The sequence below is a fragment of the Notechis scutatus genome, chromosome 11, assembly GCF_049901735.1.
Source record: "Notechis scutatus isolate UNSWTSFEM ecotype Mainland chromosome 11, rNotScu1.2, whole genome shotgun sequence".
Classification (NCBI taxonomy): domain Eukaryota; kingdom Metazoa; phylum Chordata; class Lepidosauria; order Squamata; family Elapidae; genus Notechis; species Notechis scutatus.
Window position 1 is genome coordinate 1,172,501 of NC_142019.1, and position 15,636 is coordinate 1,188,136.

The window sequence follows — 15,636 nt, forward strand, 5'->3', positions numbered from 1 at the left end:
CATCGCACCTCCAAAAGGGGAAGGAAAAATAATATCCACCATGCAGAAGGAGATGCGGGGAACCGTCGTGGTGCAGAAAGAAAGAAAGAAAAGAAGGGGGAGGGAAAAAAGGAGGAATAATAATAATAATAAAATAATAATAATAAAAATAATAATATTAATATTAATAATAAAAGAGGAGGGGGGCGTCTCCGGCCGCTGCTCTGCTCCAGCCTAAACTCCTGCAGCCCGGCCGGAGAGCAGAGAGAGTGTCCCATACGCAGCATGACGTCAGCACGGCGCGGACCACCCACCCAGCCCCCGAAAAGGGGGTGGGGGTGGAAAGGAGGATCAGGAGGAGGGGTGACGTCACAGAGGGCTGCTCCGGCAACCCTGGCGAAACGATTGGCCGAGGCGGCGGCGGCCGGAGCTGATTGGCCGAGGGCGAACAATGGAACGCAGAACGTTGGATCCCGGGCAGAGGGCGCTGGGCTGGGCTGGCCGGCGGGGATCGCGCGCGCGGCCGGCTTCTCGGCTGTTTCCCCGGGTGGTGCTGCTTTGCAGCGCTGAGCGGGCTTTGCGGACGGCGGGCGCGAGGGAGTGGGAGCCCCGTGGGCTCAGCTGTCCGGTCCCCGTGGAGGGGAGCTGCTGCCATTGGAAAGCAGAGGGCGCCCCCCACCTCCCCGTCTCCGTCCTTTGCACAGGGGGGTCTTCGGGGCGTGGGAAAAACGCAGCAGGGGGGAAATCTCTCTTGTTGCAATGTTGCAATAAATAATAAATAATGATTGATGATGATGATGATGATTGATGATGATGATGATGATGATGGAGGAGGAAGAGAAGGAGGAGGAAGAGGAGGAGGAGGAGGAGAGGAAGCCGCCATCCAATAGTCCGGGTTAGCATTCCTGACTTCGCGGAGATAACCTTTAAGCAACGCCAGTGACGATTTCTCAGGGTTCCGATTAAGAAATTAATTGGCTTTCTTCCCCAGCAAATACTCCGAGCGCGGCCCGATCCTATATTTACCCCGCCGAAAGGCCCGCTTTATCCAGAGGGATCGCATCCGAGATACAAGATTGCAAGTTTCTTTTTAGCGCCGTCTCTTCTTTGGTCTCCTGGAAATTTAGCTTACTCGCTTAGTAAGTAGATGGTCGGAGCTCTTTCTATCCAACCGAGAGATCCGGCAGGGCTTACTTCTGAGTAAACCGAGAGGAAATAGGAGAGGAAACCTCGCGCAGCCCCTATCGCCAAATCTGAGCCTCCTGTAAATTTCTTTTTTTGTTTTGTTTTTGAGCTTTTCTAGACATTATCCTTCTGTCCATCCCGTCCCCTTAACTTTATTCATTTCTTGCAAATGCGTATCATTATATAAAATAAGCATTTATTTCTTTTCTTAAAAAAGGAAGACCTCCGCAGGAACAGCGTTTTATGGTTTTTACGGGCGAGCGAAGGCTTCACCAGCTGGTCGTGTTGGCCTTTCTAACTCGATCCTTAAAAACCCACCAGCGATCGCCTCTTAAGATGCGTTTCAGTTTTCTTCGGCGCGGGAGAACCGGATCGTTAGTAGCAGAAAGGCAGCCCGGCACTCTAGTTCTCCGTCTTTAGTTCTTGGGGAAAGCTGGAAATATATTTCCAAATATGGAACTTTTGTTTCAAATCGAACCTCGGTAGTATTTTTTTCCAAATAACTCCATTCCTTTTAAAAATAACTATAATATAGTTGTTAGTAGGTCGTTGATAAGTTCTATCTGGAAAGCAAAACCTCTGAGACTCCTTTTTAAAAATTTAAGAAAAAAATTAGATTTTTTAAAAATTCTAAATTGTAGATTCAACTCAAATTCTTTACATGCGATGCCTTCCCATTTCTTGCACTAACAGAGGCAAAAGTCGGAAATGGTCGATTTGAAAGTTTCGTTTTAATCTCTCCATTTCCCCCCCTCAAAAGTTCTCTGCCCCATAGAAAAGAAACTGGCTTTAGAGTTCCATGTATAAAATCAATTTGGAGCAACAACATTTCTTTGATTCGCCTTCAGTGTAAGCAGCATAACCATATTTTTGAACTAGACAGAATTTCTCATCAGACCAGACAAAATGGATATTTAGTGACAGATGTGGTTTGTTTTAACTTCAGTAAGACTGATTCCAGACATTTAAGGTTTAGTTGCTTTTTTATTGTTTTGTTGGTCAACCCTATAGATTAATAACTGGAAATGTTACACTGTTAATGCACTAGTGCAGTGGTTCCCAACCTTTTTTTCGCCCCGCACCCCTAAAGAAATTTCACTCGAACCTTGCACCCCTTGAAATAAATAATAAATAAAAATGCCAACATATAGCCAATATCCTATTATTTACCTGGACTTTTCTCGCACCCCCCTGGAATATTGTCTCGCACCCCAGGTTGGGAACCCCTGCACTAGTGTGTTAATTCATAACTATAATGTCTGGACATACTTATTTTTAAATCAGGGCAACTTACTTTAAAATAAAAGCAAAAAATATTTTTGTTTTTCCTATATATATGTTTCTCTTCGGATAATATCCTACATCTGATGTCAGGCACAGTTCTGGAAAACTTTCACCATGCTGGAAATTTTAACCTTCACTTTATTGAACAAAACCAAACATTTATTTTTGCCCTTTTCCTTTGCATAATAATAAAGGGTGTGATTATTTGATTATAATACTTCCTCTTCAGGTATAATCCACACATATAAACCCCAAAAGGGAGCTTAATCTTTCTAGTAATCCCTAAAGAATGGAAATAAGATGTACTGTATGCCTACCTTTTGGGGATTGTGAAAAAAAATGTAGGTTTTATCCAGGTGGGCACATTTTATATAACGATACGCATTTACACAGGGCCTGCGTTCTCACCACAGGCTCCATCAGGGCAAGGAAGAAAACCTAGTTAATACACATCAATGGCCCTGCTAGAGTAATTTGCACCTGGGTTCATTTGAACCTGGGTTAATTTTTCTGTGGTTTAACGTGCTTTGTTGGTTTAGGGATGGCTGAGGGCAGTTTGCAAAGGCAAAAACTAGGTTAATTAGGGGATCAGGTTAAGACCTCTAACCCAATGCCCCTGAGTTACATTCTGCCTTTAACACGAAGGCACATTCACACACAGGGAAATAGATTCCTTGAAGTGCCCTATGTTTCTTAGCAACTTGATCCCCTCCAAGTGACTTTAGGGATACGTTAGACGTCTTTTTCAATCTTGGTGCAACTTGCTCGGTTCGAGTCCGAAACACAGTTGAGCGTTTCCTCGTGGTCACCTTTCCAAGCCCTAACGAGGTCTGACGTTATCTTCCAAAGCCAGACAAGTTCAACTACAGGGCCCGTCTAGGCAGCGGATGATCTGGGCAGTAGCTAGCAGTCGGCAGTCTTGGAAGGGAAGGGTAACCTGGAGCTCCGTTCACACGGGTCTCCTTGTACCCGTGTCTGCTCCTCCACCTCCGTGCCCCGATCGCGGGAGATTCTCTCGGCCTTTTGCTTGTAACGGAGGTAGAAGATCTTCTGCCCCGACCCAGAAAAAGGCTCGCCCCGTGCAGCAGTGGCGGGTTTTTGTTTTTGCTTTGCTCGAGTGTTGCATTCACACGACACGACCCGCCTCGCTAAGAGCAGCTGCTTTGGTGTGGGAGAGAGGGACAGATGTGCGAAGGCTCCTTTCGCTCGCCCTCCCCCCCCCAGCTAATGCGGGACTCCACGCGTGAGGTGGGAAGCCAGACAAAGTCGACCCCCGGGGAAGCAGGTCGTGTGAAAGCGGCCAATGTCTAATGGAACAACGCCGGGAGACCCTCAGCTGGGATTTCTCTGCTCTGAGGCTGGGAAAGGGGAAGATCAGATGATGTCGTTGTAACCTTCCCCCTCCCCCTTATGTGCCCACCCTCCGTTTTACCCCTTCGAAAGAAAAAGTCATCGAAAACCTCCCACCCCAATTCCCACAACGGTACTGAAACACAAATAATTGAAGAACAACAACACAAACAATGTTGCGGCTTTGTACAGAATCCAGCCAAGAGCCTGAACTTCTGGAAAGAGGCCTTTGCGCGGGTCCCTCTTCAGATGGGAAACCGGGGCGCTTCGAATTCACACCTCGCATCCTGGCTAGGAAAAAGCCGGAAAGCAGGAAGGGGGAAAAAGGGCTATTAGCCTCAAAGATCCCTCTGGTATTTCCCCGCATTTCGTTCACCTCCGGGTATTTCGAAACGAGCTGGTTTAAGGCCAATACTTTCTATTCATTCCCTCTTTTATTATTTTATTATTAGTCTGTTGTTTTGCATGCAGGCTGAGAGCTTTGGCCCCAGAGACAAATTCCTTGTCTTAATCCCACTTGGCCAAATCTCTTCTCTTCTCTTCTCTTCTCTTCTCTTCTCTTCTCTTCTCTTCTCTTCTCCCCCCCTCCCCTCCCCTCCCCTCCCCTCCCCTTATTCTATTCTATTCTATTCTATTCTATTCTATTCTATTCTATTCTATTCTATTCTATTCTATTCTATTCTATTCTATTCCATTCCATTCCATTCCATTCCATTCTATTCTATTTTCCATTCCGTTCCATTCCGTTCCATTCTATTCTATTCTATTCTATTCTATTCTATTCTATTCTATTCTATTCTATTCTATTCTATTCTACATTCCAATATTTCTATTCTATTCTATTCTATTCTATTCTATTCTATTCTATTCTATTCTATTCTATTCTATTCTATTCTATCTATTCTGTCTATTCTATAGTCTATTCTATAGTCTATTCTATTTTACTCTCTTCTATAGTCTATTCTATTCTATTCTATTCTATTCTATTCTATTCTCAGCCAATCTTCTTTTTCTGGGAATCTGGAGCTTCCCAAGATAGACATAAAAAAGCCACATTTTCCAAGAAGTGTGTTTATGAACAAACGGCCCATTGTCTATTTTGTTTGTTTGTTTCTCACCTTGATTATCTGTTACAAATAACTCAGGGTGGCAGAGATATCCAGCACATCTTCCTCCTCCTCCTATTTTCTCCACTACAACAGTCCTGCGAGGCGGGATGGATTGACGGAGAGGGACTGGCTCAGCCACCTAACTAGCTTTCATGCCTAAGGCGGGACTAGAACTCTCCGTTCTCCTGGTGATTGACCCAAAGTCACCAAGCCAACTTTCATGCCTAAGACAGGACTAGAACTCTCCATCTCCCAGTTCTTAGCCCAAAGTCACCCAGCTGAATTTCATGGCTAAGGCAGGACTAGCGCTCAACTCTAGAGGGTCAACTCTAAAGATGTGTGACTGGGGAATTCTGGGAGTTGACGTCCACACATCTTAAAGTTGGCCACGTTTGAGGAAACCACTGCTTGAAATCTTGCTTCTTACAAGGACCAGTGAAGAGTCTTTCTGGACCCAGGCATAAGAGAAGTATCTGTAACACCCTCGGTCCACCCCCTCTCCTGCCTCCCTTATTCCAAGGGCCTTTTCCCCTTTTCCCTTTGGGGTTTGGGGCCTTGATCCAGTCCAACCACTTCCTCTGCAAAGCACAGATGACCTGAGCCAACAGTCACAAACAAGTCCAACATCCATAACCAGACACCAGAGGCGCTCTGAAAGACAAGGTTGGGTTGTGTTTTCCATGTGGTTGTGTTGGAAAAGTGCCTCCTGGCTCCTCACATGAAGGAAAGGTTTACAACCTGCACTTGGGGGATTGGACTGATCGATGGATTCCCACCCACCCCCTCCCCTCTTTGCTGGATGTCTGACATCCTGTGGGAGGCTTTTCCTTACATAAGGACCAAATGCAATTTTAGTTCTCTGAATTCCTGCAGCCAGCGAGGAGGAAGCGTTTGGCCTTCCCCAACAGGAAAAACGAGGTTTTTATTTTTGCTCTGCTTCTAAAGTATTCTTTGGGTTGTTGCTCTTTGACATAACACACTGAGGGTTGTTTGTTTGTTTGTTTGTTTGTTTTAAAGTAAGGGCGGGGCCTTTGGATATGATGGATGATTCGTGGTTGCTTGCTTTCTAGAAATATTTTGGGTTTTGCAAAAAATGTTACCAAGGGGGAATATGCTTTCATGAGCTTCATCACACAATTTTGTGCCTTCCAGTAAAATTCACTAGTCTGAAAAGGAGCTAACCAAATTCCTCTTCTATAAAAGCAGAAAACATATTCTCCTTCCTCCCTCCCTCCCTTCCTCTCTCTTCTCAGTATCCTCCCATTTCTTCATTCCTCCCTTTCCTCTTTTGTCCCTCCCTTCCTTCATCCTCTCCTTTCCTTCTTCTGTTTCTATTTCTCCTCCCCTCTCCCCCTCTGTGTCTCTTTCTATCTATCTATCTATCTATCTATCTATCTATCTATCTATCTATCTATCTATCTATCTCTATCCCATCCATCCATCCATCCATCCATCCATCCATCTATAATTTATTTAAGAGCAATGCACAAGGATTCATTTTTTGATTCTTGTACATAGCCTCTTCCACTTCCCACTCGTTCACAAAAAAAAAGCTTTCATCGAGTGTTGAGGATGGAAAATCTGGTTCAATCTGCATTGCTATCATCCCAGATCCAATTAGCCATTTGGAACAGACAAAAACATTACAAGATCAATCCAAAATCAGATTAATATCCAATCCGTAATCACATTAATCACAATCTGTCCATAATTAGACATCAGATAATCTTGGTGGACAGCCGGAGAAGGCTGAATCCCATTAACAAATTAATTCTCTATTTTTCCAATTTGTTGTCTATCACTACACCAGGTTTCTTAAAGAAAGAAAACCCAGCAAATAACATCTCACTCAGATGAATGCTTTCTCTGAAGTAAAGTCAACATTTAATAATCCTGCAAGGACAGATTTATTTGAGTGTTGGAGAATATAACAACTAACATTTATTTCCTTAAAGAAAAAGAAATACACTGGTTATTGTTTTCTAGCTGACAAGCATTCTTTGACCTACTTCTACATTTAGGATTACGTTATTATAATAATAGATGATAATTATTTGTAAATCTCTCCTCAAAATGCTATGGAACTTTCAGATAAAATCACACAGGGCTAACATAATACCAGACATAATAACAGAACCAGCATGCTTATTGTGGATGGTTTCTAGATCTCTCTGTGTGTGGTTTTTGATTTGATAAATGGACATAACCTGTTCCTAGAGTTGAATAAAATGGCAGGGAAATCTTTTAGAAAGATCCATGTAACCAAAACAAGTTCTTCCATGTTATTCAACCACATCAGTGGATTTTGACTTACAAAGCTGATCCGTGGATTACATGGTTTATCGATCGATGGACAATTTCTTGCAAAATAATTGCCAAAGGTTTTGAAATGTAAATGGGTGATCGCATTTGCAAATGCTTTTTGTGAACCTGGACATTCTGGGTTTGAGACTTTCTCCCTAATGGATTAGCTTGTAACTGAAAGGTAATTTATGTAAGAAGGAATTTATTTCCTTCCCTTAACATGAAGCTGTGTAAATCCATTTATATAGCTGTTCATTTGCAAATTTCCAAGTAGAGCCTATTAAAAGGGAGGAGAGCTGAAACGAAGGCAACGTTAAATACATCCTACTTCAAATTTCTCCCCAAAAGCTTCAAATACAATTATATATTTTTCTTCTGGCTCACCAAAGACAGAAAAATTGTCCAACTAAGTCATGGGGTACAATTTTTGTATATATATTTAAAACCAAGCTGTCCGTTATCAGCTGATTTCTCCCATCCAGGGAAACATGGCATTTTGTAAAATCAAGGGTTCAGAAAGTCCTTGACCTAAAACAGTTCATTTAGTGACCGTTCAAAATTACAACGGCACTGAAAAAAGTGATTTATGACCATTTTCCCACTTACAAGTGTTGCCGAATCCCCATGGTCATGTGATCAAAATTCGGATGCTTGGCAACTGGTTCATATTTATGACAACTGCAGCATCCTGGGGTGGTGTGATCCGCTTTTGCGACCATCTGACAAGCACAGTCACTGGAGAAGCCACTTAACAACCATGTCGCTACCTTTACAAGTGTGATGATTCACTTTACAACTGGGGGGGGCAAGAAAGGTCGTAAAATGGGGCAAAACTCCCTTAGCAAATGTCTTGCTTAGCAACAGAAATTTGGGGCTCCGTGGCGGTCATAATTCGAGGACTGCCTGTATTGTAATTTGTAGACCTCACGGAATATGGTTGCATCATCCGTTAGGAATCTGGGTTTGCCAAATTCCAGGCTGGATGGAGTTTCAAAGATTCTACCAAGCTTAAGACTCAAGTCCCAACTTGGAGTAGCAAATCTAATCTGATCTCTGTAGGTTGGTGTTTCTCAAAAACCTTAGCCACATTAAGATGGGTGGACTTCAACATTGAACTGGATGAATAATGATGTAGAGCATTTTCGGACCAAAAATGGACCTTCTCTCTTCAACTCAAAGAGCACCAGGCCAATGATAAGAAGGTATCTGAAAGTTATCTTGGCTTCCTGACCTTCTTAGGACCATTTGTTGGGCTGGAGCTGTCCAAGGTCCTGTTGCTTCAGATGGCTTATCTGCTACCTTGGCTGACTGTATCACTGTCTTTGCTTCTTCAGGTCCTACTTTGAGCCGTTATTTGTGTATTTCTACGTCTCCTTTTGACAGGGAGAGAAGATAGAAGCTCTGGGGGCGGGGTCTTGGAAAGACAACCTCTGAATCTCATCCCGGTCCATTTCATCCAGAACTCCAAGTTTACTGCGAGTCAGGATTGAGACAGGAGCCTTTCAAAGAGACAGTTGGAGAAGCAGAGCCTGAATCTGGGGACTTCTAAACCCTATCCTTAAATAAAAACAAAAGGAATGTCCACTCCTGGTCTATAAAGAAAGGAGTTCTAGGATTTTAGGCCTGGCTTCTTCCCAGCCCCATTGGACAATCTGCGCATTAACCTTGGAACTTTTAGTGGAGAAGAGCATGTGACAATTGCAAGACTCTATCACACACACACACACACACACACACACACACACACCCCTCTATCATCTATCTAATCTAGTCATCATTTATTTAATCTAGCCCTCATATATCTATCCACTAACTATCCATCAACTGTCCATCATCTATGTATTCTCTCTCTCTTCCCATCCTCTCTCTCTAGTCTTTCTATAGCTATCTCATCTATCTATCTATCTATCTATCTATCTATCTATCTATCTATCTATCTATCTATCTATCTATCTATCTATCTACATCTATCTATCTATCTATCTATCTATCTATCTATCTATCTATCTATCTATCTATCTATCTATCTATCTATCTATCTATCATCTATGTAATCCATCATCTATCCATAATCTACCTCTCTCCATAAACTCTCTCTCTTCTATCATCCATCTTTCTCCACCCATAATCTATCTATCTATCATCTATCTCTATCAATCTATAATCTATCTATCATATCTATCTATCTATCTATCATATCTATCTATCTATCTATCTATCTATCTATCTATCATCTATCTATCTATCTATCTATCTATCTATCTATCTATCTATCTATCTATCTATCTATCTATCTATCTATCATCTATCTCTATCTATCAATCTATCATCTATCTATCTAATCTATCATCTATCTATCTATCTATCTATCTATCTATCTATCTATCTATCTATCTATCATCTATCTCTATCAATCTATCATCTAACTATCATATCTATCATCTATCTATCATATCTATCTATCATCTATCTATCATCTATCTAATCTATCATCTATCTATATCCATCTGTCTGTCTGTCTGTCTGTCTGTCTGTCTGTCTGTCTGTCTGTCTGTCTAATCATCTACCTCTATCTCCATCATCTATTTGCCATTAAAATAAATCAGAAGAGGACATCCAAGGGATTTAATCCAAGGTAACAATGGGCTTTAAAAAAAGTCACTCATTATGTTTTCCCTCCCCTTTTCTTTCTATTTATTAAAATGACATTCCAAAGAGAACTCCAGACAATAACGCCTGAGGCTCTGGTTTAGTAGGAAGGGTGTAAAAAGCACAACCGTACCCCTGTTTCTTTTCTTTTTAAACTCCATTACACTGAAAGCCTTTCTTTTTCCAGAGAAAGATTTTGTTGTGGTTCAGCTAAAGTGGATCAGACTGATACCATCTTCACACTTATTAGAAGCTTCTAAAACGCTCTGCCAAATGGAGGAAAATGCTTCCTTTAGGCAGCGGGATTCTGGTTTTTATTTTTATTTTTATTTTCTTTCAGCATTCCCCAGTCATTGAGTGGGCCCAAGCCTTGTCTGGCACTTCAGCATTTCTCCTGATCCTTTAGCCTTCCCTCCTACGTTCCCTCTCCCCCATTTTCACAAAACTCATCTATTTGCATTCCCTTCGATAAGCTTGGCCAACCGGTTTTCCATCGATGCCCCAAACAAACCGACCTTTTCTCTCTTCTCGCAACTTAAAACGCCGCAAATCTCAGCATCAGACCGGATAGCCAAGCAGCCAAACCTCCCAGCCGATCGACGGGGGGGAAATCACTTAGAACAGCAACAATATACAAAAAACGAAATTGGAATCTAGGAAAAACCCGCTGAAATAAAATAAACATGGCTCGCTGGCTCAACACAGATAGGGAAGAGCCCGCCGGCGGTTGTGGGAACAGGGTTTGTGGGTCGCTTTGGCAAAACACAAGAGTAGTTATTTGTGGTGCGTTGGGATGTTATCTGCGCCCTTTATGGCTTACTGGATGTGTTTTTAGCAGAGCGAAACACCCTCCCTGTTTAACAGATAACAGATAACCAGAGTTGGAAGGGACCTTGTAGGTCATCTAGTCCAACCCCCTGCCCAAGTGGGAGACCCTACACCATTTCTGGCAAATGGGAGTCCAGTCTCTTCTTGAAAGTCTCAAGTGATGGCGCTCCCACAACTTCCGAGGGCAACTTCTGTTCCATGGGTTGATGGTTCTCCCTGTCAGAAAGTTTCTCCTTATTTCCAGGTTGAATCTCTCTCCTTGTTCAGTTTCCATCCATTATTCCTTGTCTGGCCTTTGGGGGCTTTAGAAAATAGTTGGGGCAGCCCCTCAAATATTGGAAGATTGCTATCATGTCCCCCCCCCCCCGGTCCTTCTCTTCCCTAGACTAGCCAGGCCCAGTGTCATGCCCTTGTTAGAGTAGGACTCTGAGGGAGAGGAGGAACAGCTGACAGGGAGTGGAAGTGTGGCTCCGAAGGTTTTTGGGGGAGGCTGGGGAAGGGCAGGTGCCAGCTGGGCAGTCAGAGGAGGACCCAGGCCCATCCCCTATCCATCCTAGGGCACACGGGGAGGAGAGGGCCTTGATCCTCTTCATAGGCTGCAGCTGTGACAACTGAATAAGAGGATAGACCTGCGTATGGGCGAACGCTGGAAACAAAGCATGGAAATATCTCTAGTTTATGGTTCCCTCTCTGAGTTTGGCGTCCTTCCCAGTGTGTGTTCTGTTATCTGTGGATGTCCTCCAGCCCTTATCTTGCCTGATTGGTGTTGATTTTTTTTCCTTCTTCTTATAACTGAGGGGGAACTTGCCCCACTCGCCCTATGCACCTGGCCTGGCCACCGGCTGTTTCTTTCCACTTACGTCTTCTTCTGCTTTTGGCTGCACGCAAGGAAAGCAGCCAAAGTCTTTCTTTCCTTCCCCCAAACTCCACCAGAAATGAGTCTTTGGGACCCTGCAAGGCCTCCTGCTCCAAGAGGCTGCGCCAGTGCTACAAGTCTCACAAAGACTCATTTCTGGCAGAGTTTGGGGGAGAGAAAGAAAGACTTCTGCTGCTTCTGCTGTTTTCCTTGCATGAAGCCAAAAGTCTCTCTCTCTCTCCCCGAGAACAGAGCTGGAGACAGTATCCTGCGATCCCAACTAAAGAATGATTGATGGGTAGGAAAATGGGGTGGGGGAATTTTCCTGCAGACTTTTTTTGCGGTTTTTCCAGGGACTCTGGTCCACGGGACTTAAAATTATGAGTTTGGTGGTCCCTGAGGTCCAAAAGGTTGGCAACCTCTGGATTAGAAGACCTCCAAGGCGCTTTCCCACTCTTCCGTTTTACAATGCCAGGCATGCTGCACTGGTCGTTCGTGTGAAAATTGGTCATAATAACTCCCTTTTTTCAGTGCCATCATAAGTCTGAACGGTCACTGAACAAACCCTTGTAAGTGGAGGGTTTGCCTGTAGAACCCTGCACCGGGTAGAAGGGATGGAATAGATGACCTCTGAGGCTCTTTTCCCCCCTCTTTCATTTTATGATGCCAGGCAAATTTTGGGAGGACGTTTGCCAGCCGTTCTCCGTCACCCTAGATTGGTTGAGTGAGAGACAGACAACTGCCATTAATTGATTTCTGGTTTACAAGAGTTCTGGACATGTGTCACAATAGACATATGGTCTATTGATCTCATTGATTTGCAAGGGCAGACACCTGCTGGCTGGGAGGCCCCCTCAAAAGTTTCTGAGATGTTTGTATGGCAGAGGTGCAGAAACCTGACCTACATTTTCCATTTTTAAAAAAAATTATGATCCTAAGCCAAGGATTTAGTGCCTAACATATGCATACAACTGGTATGTAAGATCTATCTCCGATTATTATTATATGGAGGGTATTGTTTTCGTATGTGGGGTTTTTCTTCCTCGGTCAAGACTTTCCAAAAGGGAAAGAGATAGGATTATCTGCCTGGGGGTATCTGGAATAAGATGTTTATATAGTTATCTAGAAAATCCTGACTTTTTTTCTCCTTGTACCTCAATGAATTTATTATTTTTAATGGTGCTAAGTGTTCAAAGCTCCGTTTAATTTCAGTTGATGGTTCTTATTTCTAGTGCAATTATCCAGGAAAAAAAGAACTTTGTTTTGTAATCAATGTAGGGTGTCCTGCTTCGGCAGGGGGTTGGACTAGATGACCTACAAGGTCTCTTCCAACTCTGTTATTCTATATTCAATGGAACAACTTGCCTTTAGAAGTTGTGGGAGGCTTTCAAGAAGAGACTGGATTGCCGTCTGTCAGAAATGGTGTAGGGTCTCCTGCTTGGCTGGGGGGTTGGACTAGATGACTTACAAGGTCCCTTCCAACTGTTATTCTATGTTCAATGGAACAACTTGCCTTTAGAAGTTGTGGGAGCTTCATCACTGGAGGCTTTTAAGAAGAGACTGGACTGCCGTCTGTCAGAAATGGTGTAAGGTCTCCTGTTGGGTGGTGGGGTTGGACTAGATGACCTACAAGGTCCCTTCCAACTCTCTTATTCTATCTTAACATTAAGAATCGGGTTTAAAGCACAGGAGGAGGTACAGGTAAGTCCTCTACTAACGACTCCATTTAGTGACCGTTCAAAGTTACAACGGCACTGACAAGAGTGACTTAATGACCGGTTGTTTTTTTTCCCCAGTGTAACTTTGAAGAGTCACTAAGTGGATTGTTGAAAATCGAGGACAAATCTGTAAGAGGTGCCCAAACATTTGGTGGTTTGAAAGCCGCCACCGTTTTTGGTGACATCCTGGCACCGTTTCTCCCGCGGGGTTTCTGCCCCTACGGCCAGCTGCTCGTCCTGAACAGGATTAGGTAAAACCACTGAGGTTGAATTTGGTTGCATCTGCTGCCTCCATAACCGCCCACCTGCATTCCAAGGAGTTCTCCTTTAATCATTTTCATATTGCCCCATGAAATTCAAATCCAGAGACCGAGAGAGGCTTGGTTCCTTAAAAAAAAAAAAACACCCTTGAAAGCCCATAAATTACCGAAGGGGAAAGAACGAGAGCCTGCGCAGATTTAATGGCCTTTGAGCCGCGTCTGAGGAAGGAGCGTCAGCTGACGGAGTAGTAAATCTCTTGGAAGGGGAGATACACGGGGCCTGGCCGGGGCTGGTGTGGCGTGACTGGGCTTTGAAGCTTTTGCTAGGTCAAACAGACAGTTGGCAAAGAGGAGAGGGGAGGGAGGAGAAACAGGCAAGAAACTCCCGGCGCTGTTTCGGCTTTCCAATCTTGTTCCAGGCACCTACGGACAGATTATGCAAAGTCCCTGCGAGCTTTGGAGCAGATGCAAAGGGGAAAAGCAGGAGGGAGGTTTCATATTGAATCAGAGTAGAGCTGGAAGGAACCTTGGAGGTCTTCTAGTCCAGCCCCCTGCTCTAGCAGGAGAACCCATACCATTTCAGACAGTCCAGTCTCTTCTTAAAAAACTTCCAGTGACGGAGCTCCCACAACTTCTGGTGGCAAGTGGTTCCACCAGTCAATCTCTTCCATTCAGGCCGAAAGGATGGTTGCTAAGGATGAGGCCTGGTTGTAAGTCACTTTTTTTCCAGTAGGATGGTCACTAAATGAATAGTTCTAAGTCGAGGGCTAACTGTAAAATGTGGTCTCTTAGGAAGGCTGCTTTGTTGACTGATGTCTGCTCCAAAGAGAGACCTCATTCTCTTGGTTTGAAAGGGCTTAAAATAGCTGTTCCTGCTCAAGGTGCCAAGTGTCATGCCCCTGTCGGAGTCTGAATCCAAGGAGGAAGACGGACAGCTGACAGGAAATGGGAGTATGGCTCCATTGGCTGTGGAGGAGGCTGGGGAAGAGCAAAGTCCAGCTGGGCAGAGCAGGAGAGAGGTAGAACAAGGGAGAGGGAGGTCAGAGGAAGAACCAGGCCCACCTCCTCCTCATCCTAGGGCATGCAGGGGGGAACGGAGAAAGGAGCAACGTGGGTTGCATGGCTTACAGGGGAGGAAAGGGCCCTGATTCCCTTCATTAGCCACATCTGGGAAGAGAGTTTAAAAGAGATGCAAGCTGAGTGTGGTGTCTGCTGGGAACAAACATGAGTTTATCTTGTGTTGACATTGGTTATCTGTGTTCCTGGCGTCTTCCCAACCGGATTGAATTTTGGCCATTCCTTCACGCCTGGAATTCCTTCTCCTGCCCTGCCGGATTAATTACCTCATTTTGCCTTGTTTGGACTTATAGTTACAGTTTTTGTTGACCATGTTTTGGACTTGATTCTCTGCAGTTCCTGGGAGAGTTTTTCTCCAGCCCAGAAGGTAACCAGAACATTGGGGGCAAAGTTGGAGTTAATAAAGGGACTCCCTACTGATTATCTGACTGTGTTGTCTTTGTGCCACGCCCCTTTGGGTCATCACACCAAGCCTTCTGGATTACAATAACTGCTTGAGGCTTAAAGTCACTAATTTACTATAATTGCAAGTCCAGAAATCTTCACGGCTTGTTTAAAATAGTAGACGGGGCACTTCTCTTACAAATTCAGGCTTCACCAGCCAGGCTATTGATGGTGTTTTTGTGACAAAATCACCCTCAGTTTTATTTGGGAATCAGCTATGTCATAGACCAGAGGTCTCCAAACTTGGCAACTTTAAGACTTGTGGACTTTAACTCCCAGAATTCTCCAGCCAGCTATGCTGGCTGGAGAATTCTGGGAGTTGAAGTCCACAAGTCTTAAAGTTGCCAAGTTTGGACATCTCTGTCATAGAAATACCAATGATAAATCTAGACCGAATATCAGAATATCTCTCTGATATTAAAGGGCACAGAGACTGTACCCATCGCAGAAACATCTGGCATATCACCACTACATAAACGGCAGGGGAAGAGGGACTGTCTGAACGATGCAAAATCACGACGCTGGAGAAAACTCTCGAAAACAAGAGGAATAAAATATAATGCTTTCTTTAAGTTGCGATAAGCGGATAGTTT

At 43.9% G+C, this 15,636-nt stretch overlaps 1 protein-coding gene across 1 annotated transcript in view; it reads right to left on the reverse strand.

Moving 5' to 3' along the window:
• The window catches only part of ISL2 (ISL LIM homeobox 2), a 15,916-nt gene extending 15,604 nt beyond the window's left edge, over positions 1-312 (reverse strand). The window contains 1 exon segment of the mRNA XM_087972475.1: positions 1-312. This exon segment is cut by the window's left edge and continues 16 nt beyond it. Within this exon segment, the coding sequence (XP_087828601.1) occupies positions 1-42 (42 nt within the window). The 5' untranslated portion in view covers positions 43-312.
• Between the last annotated feature and the right edge of the window lie 15,324 nt (positions 313-15,636).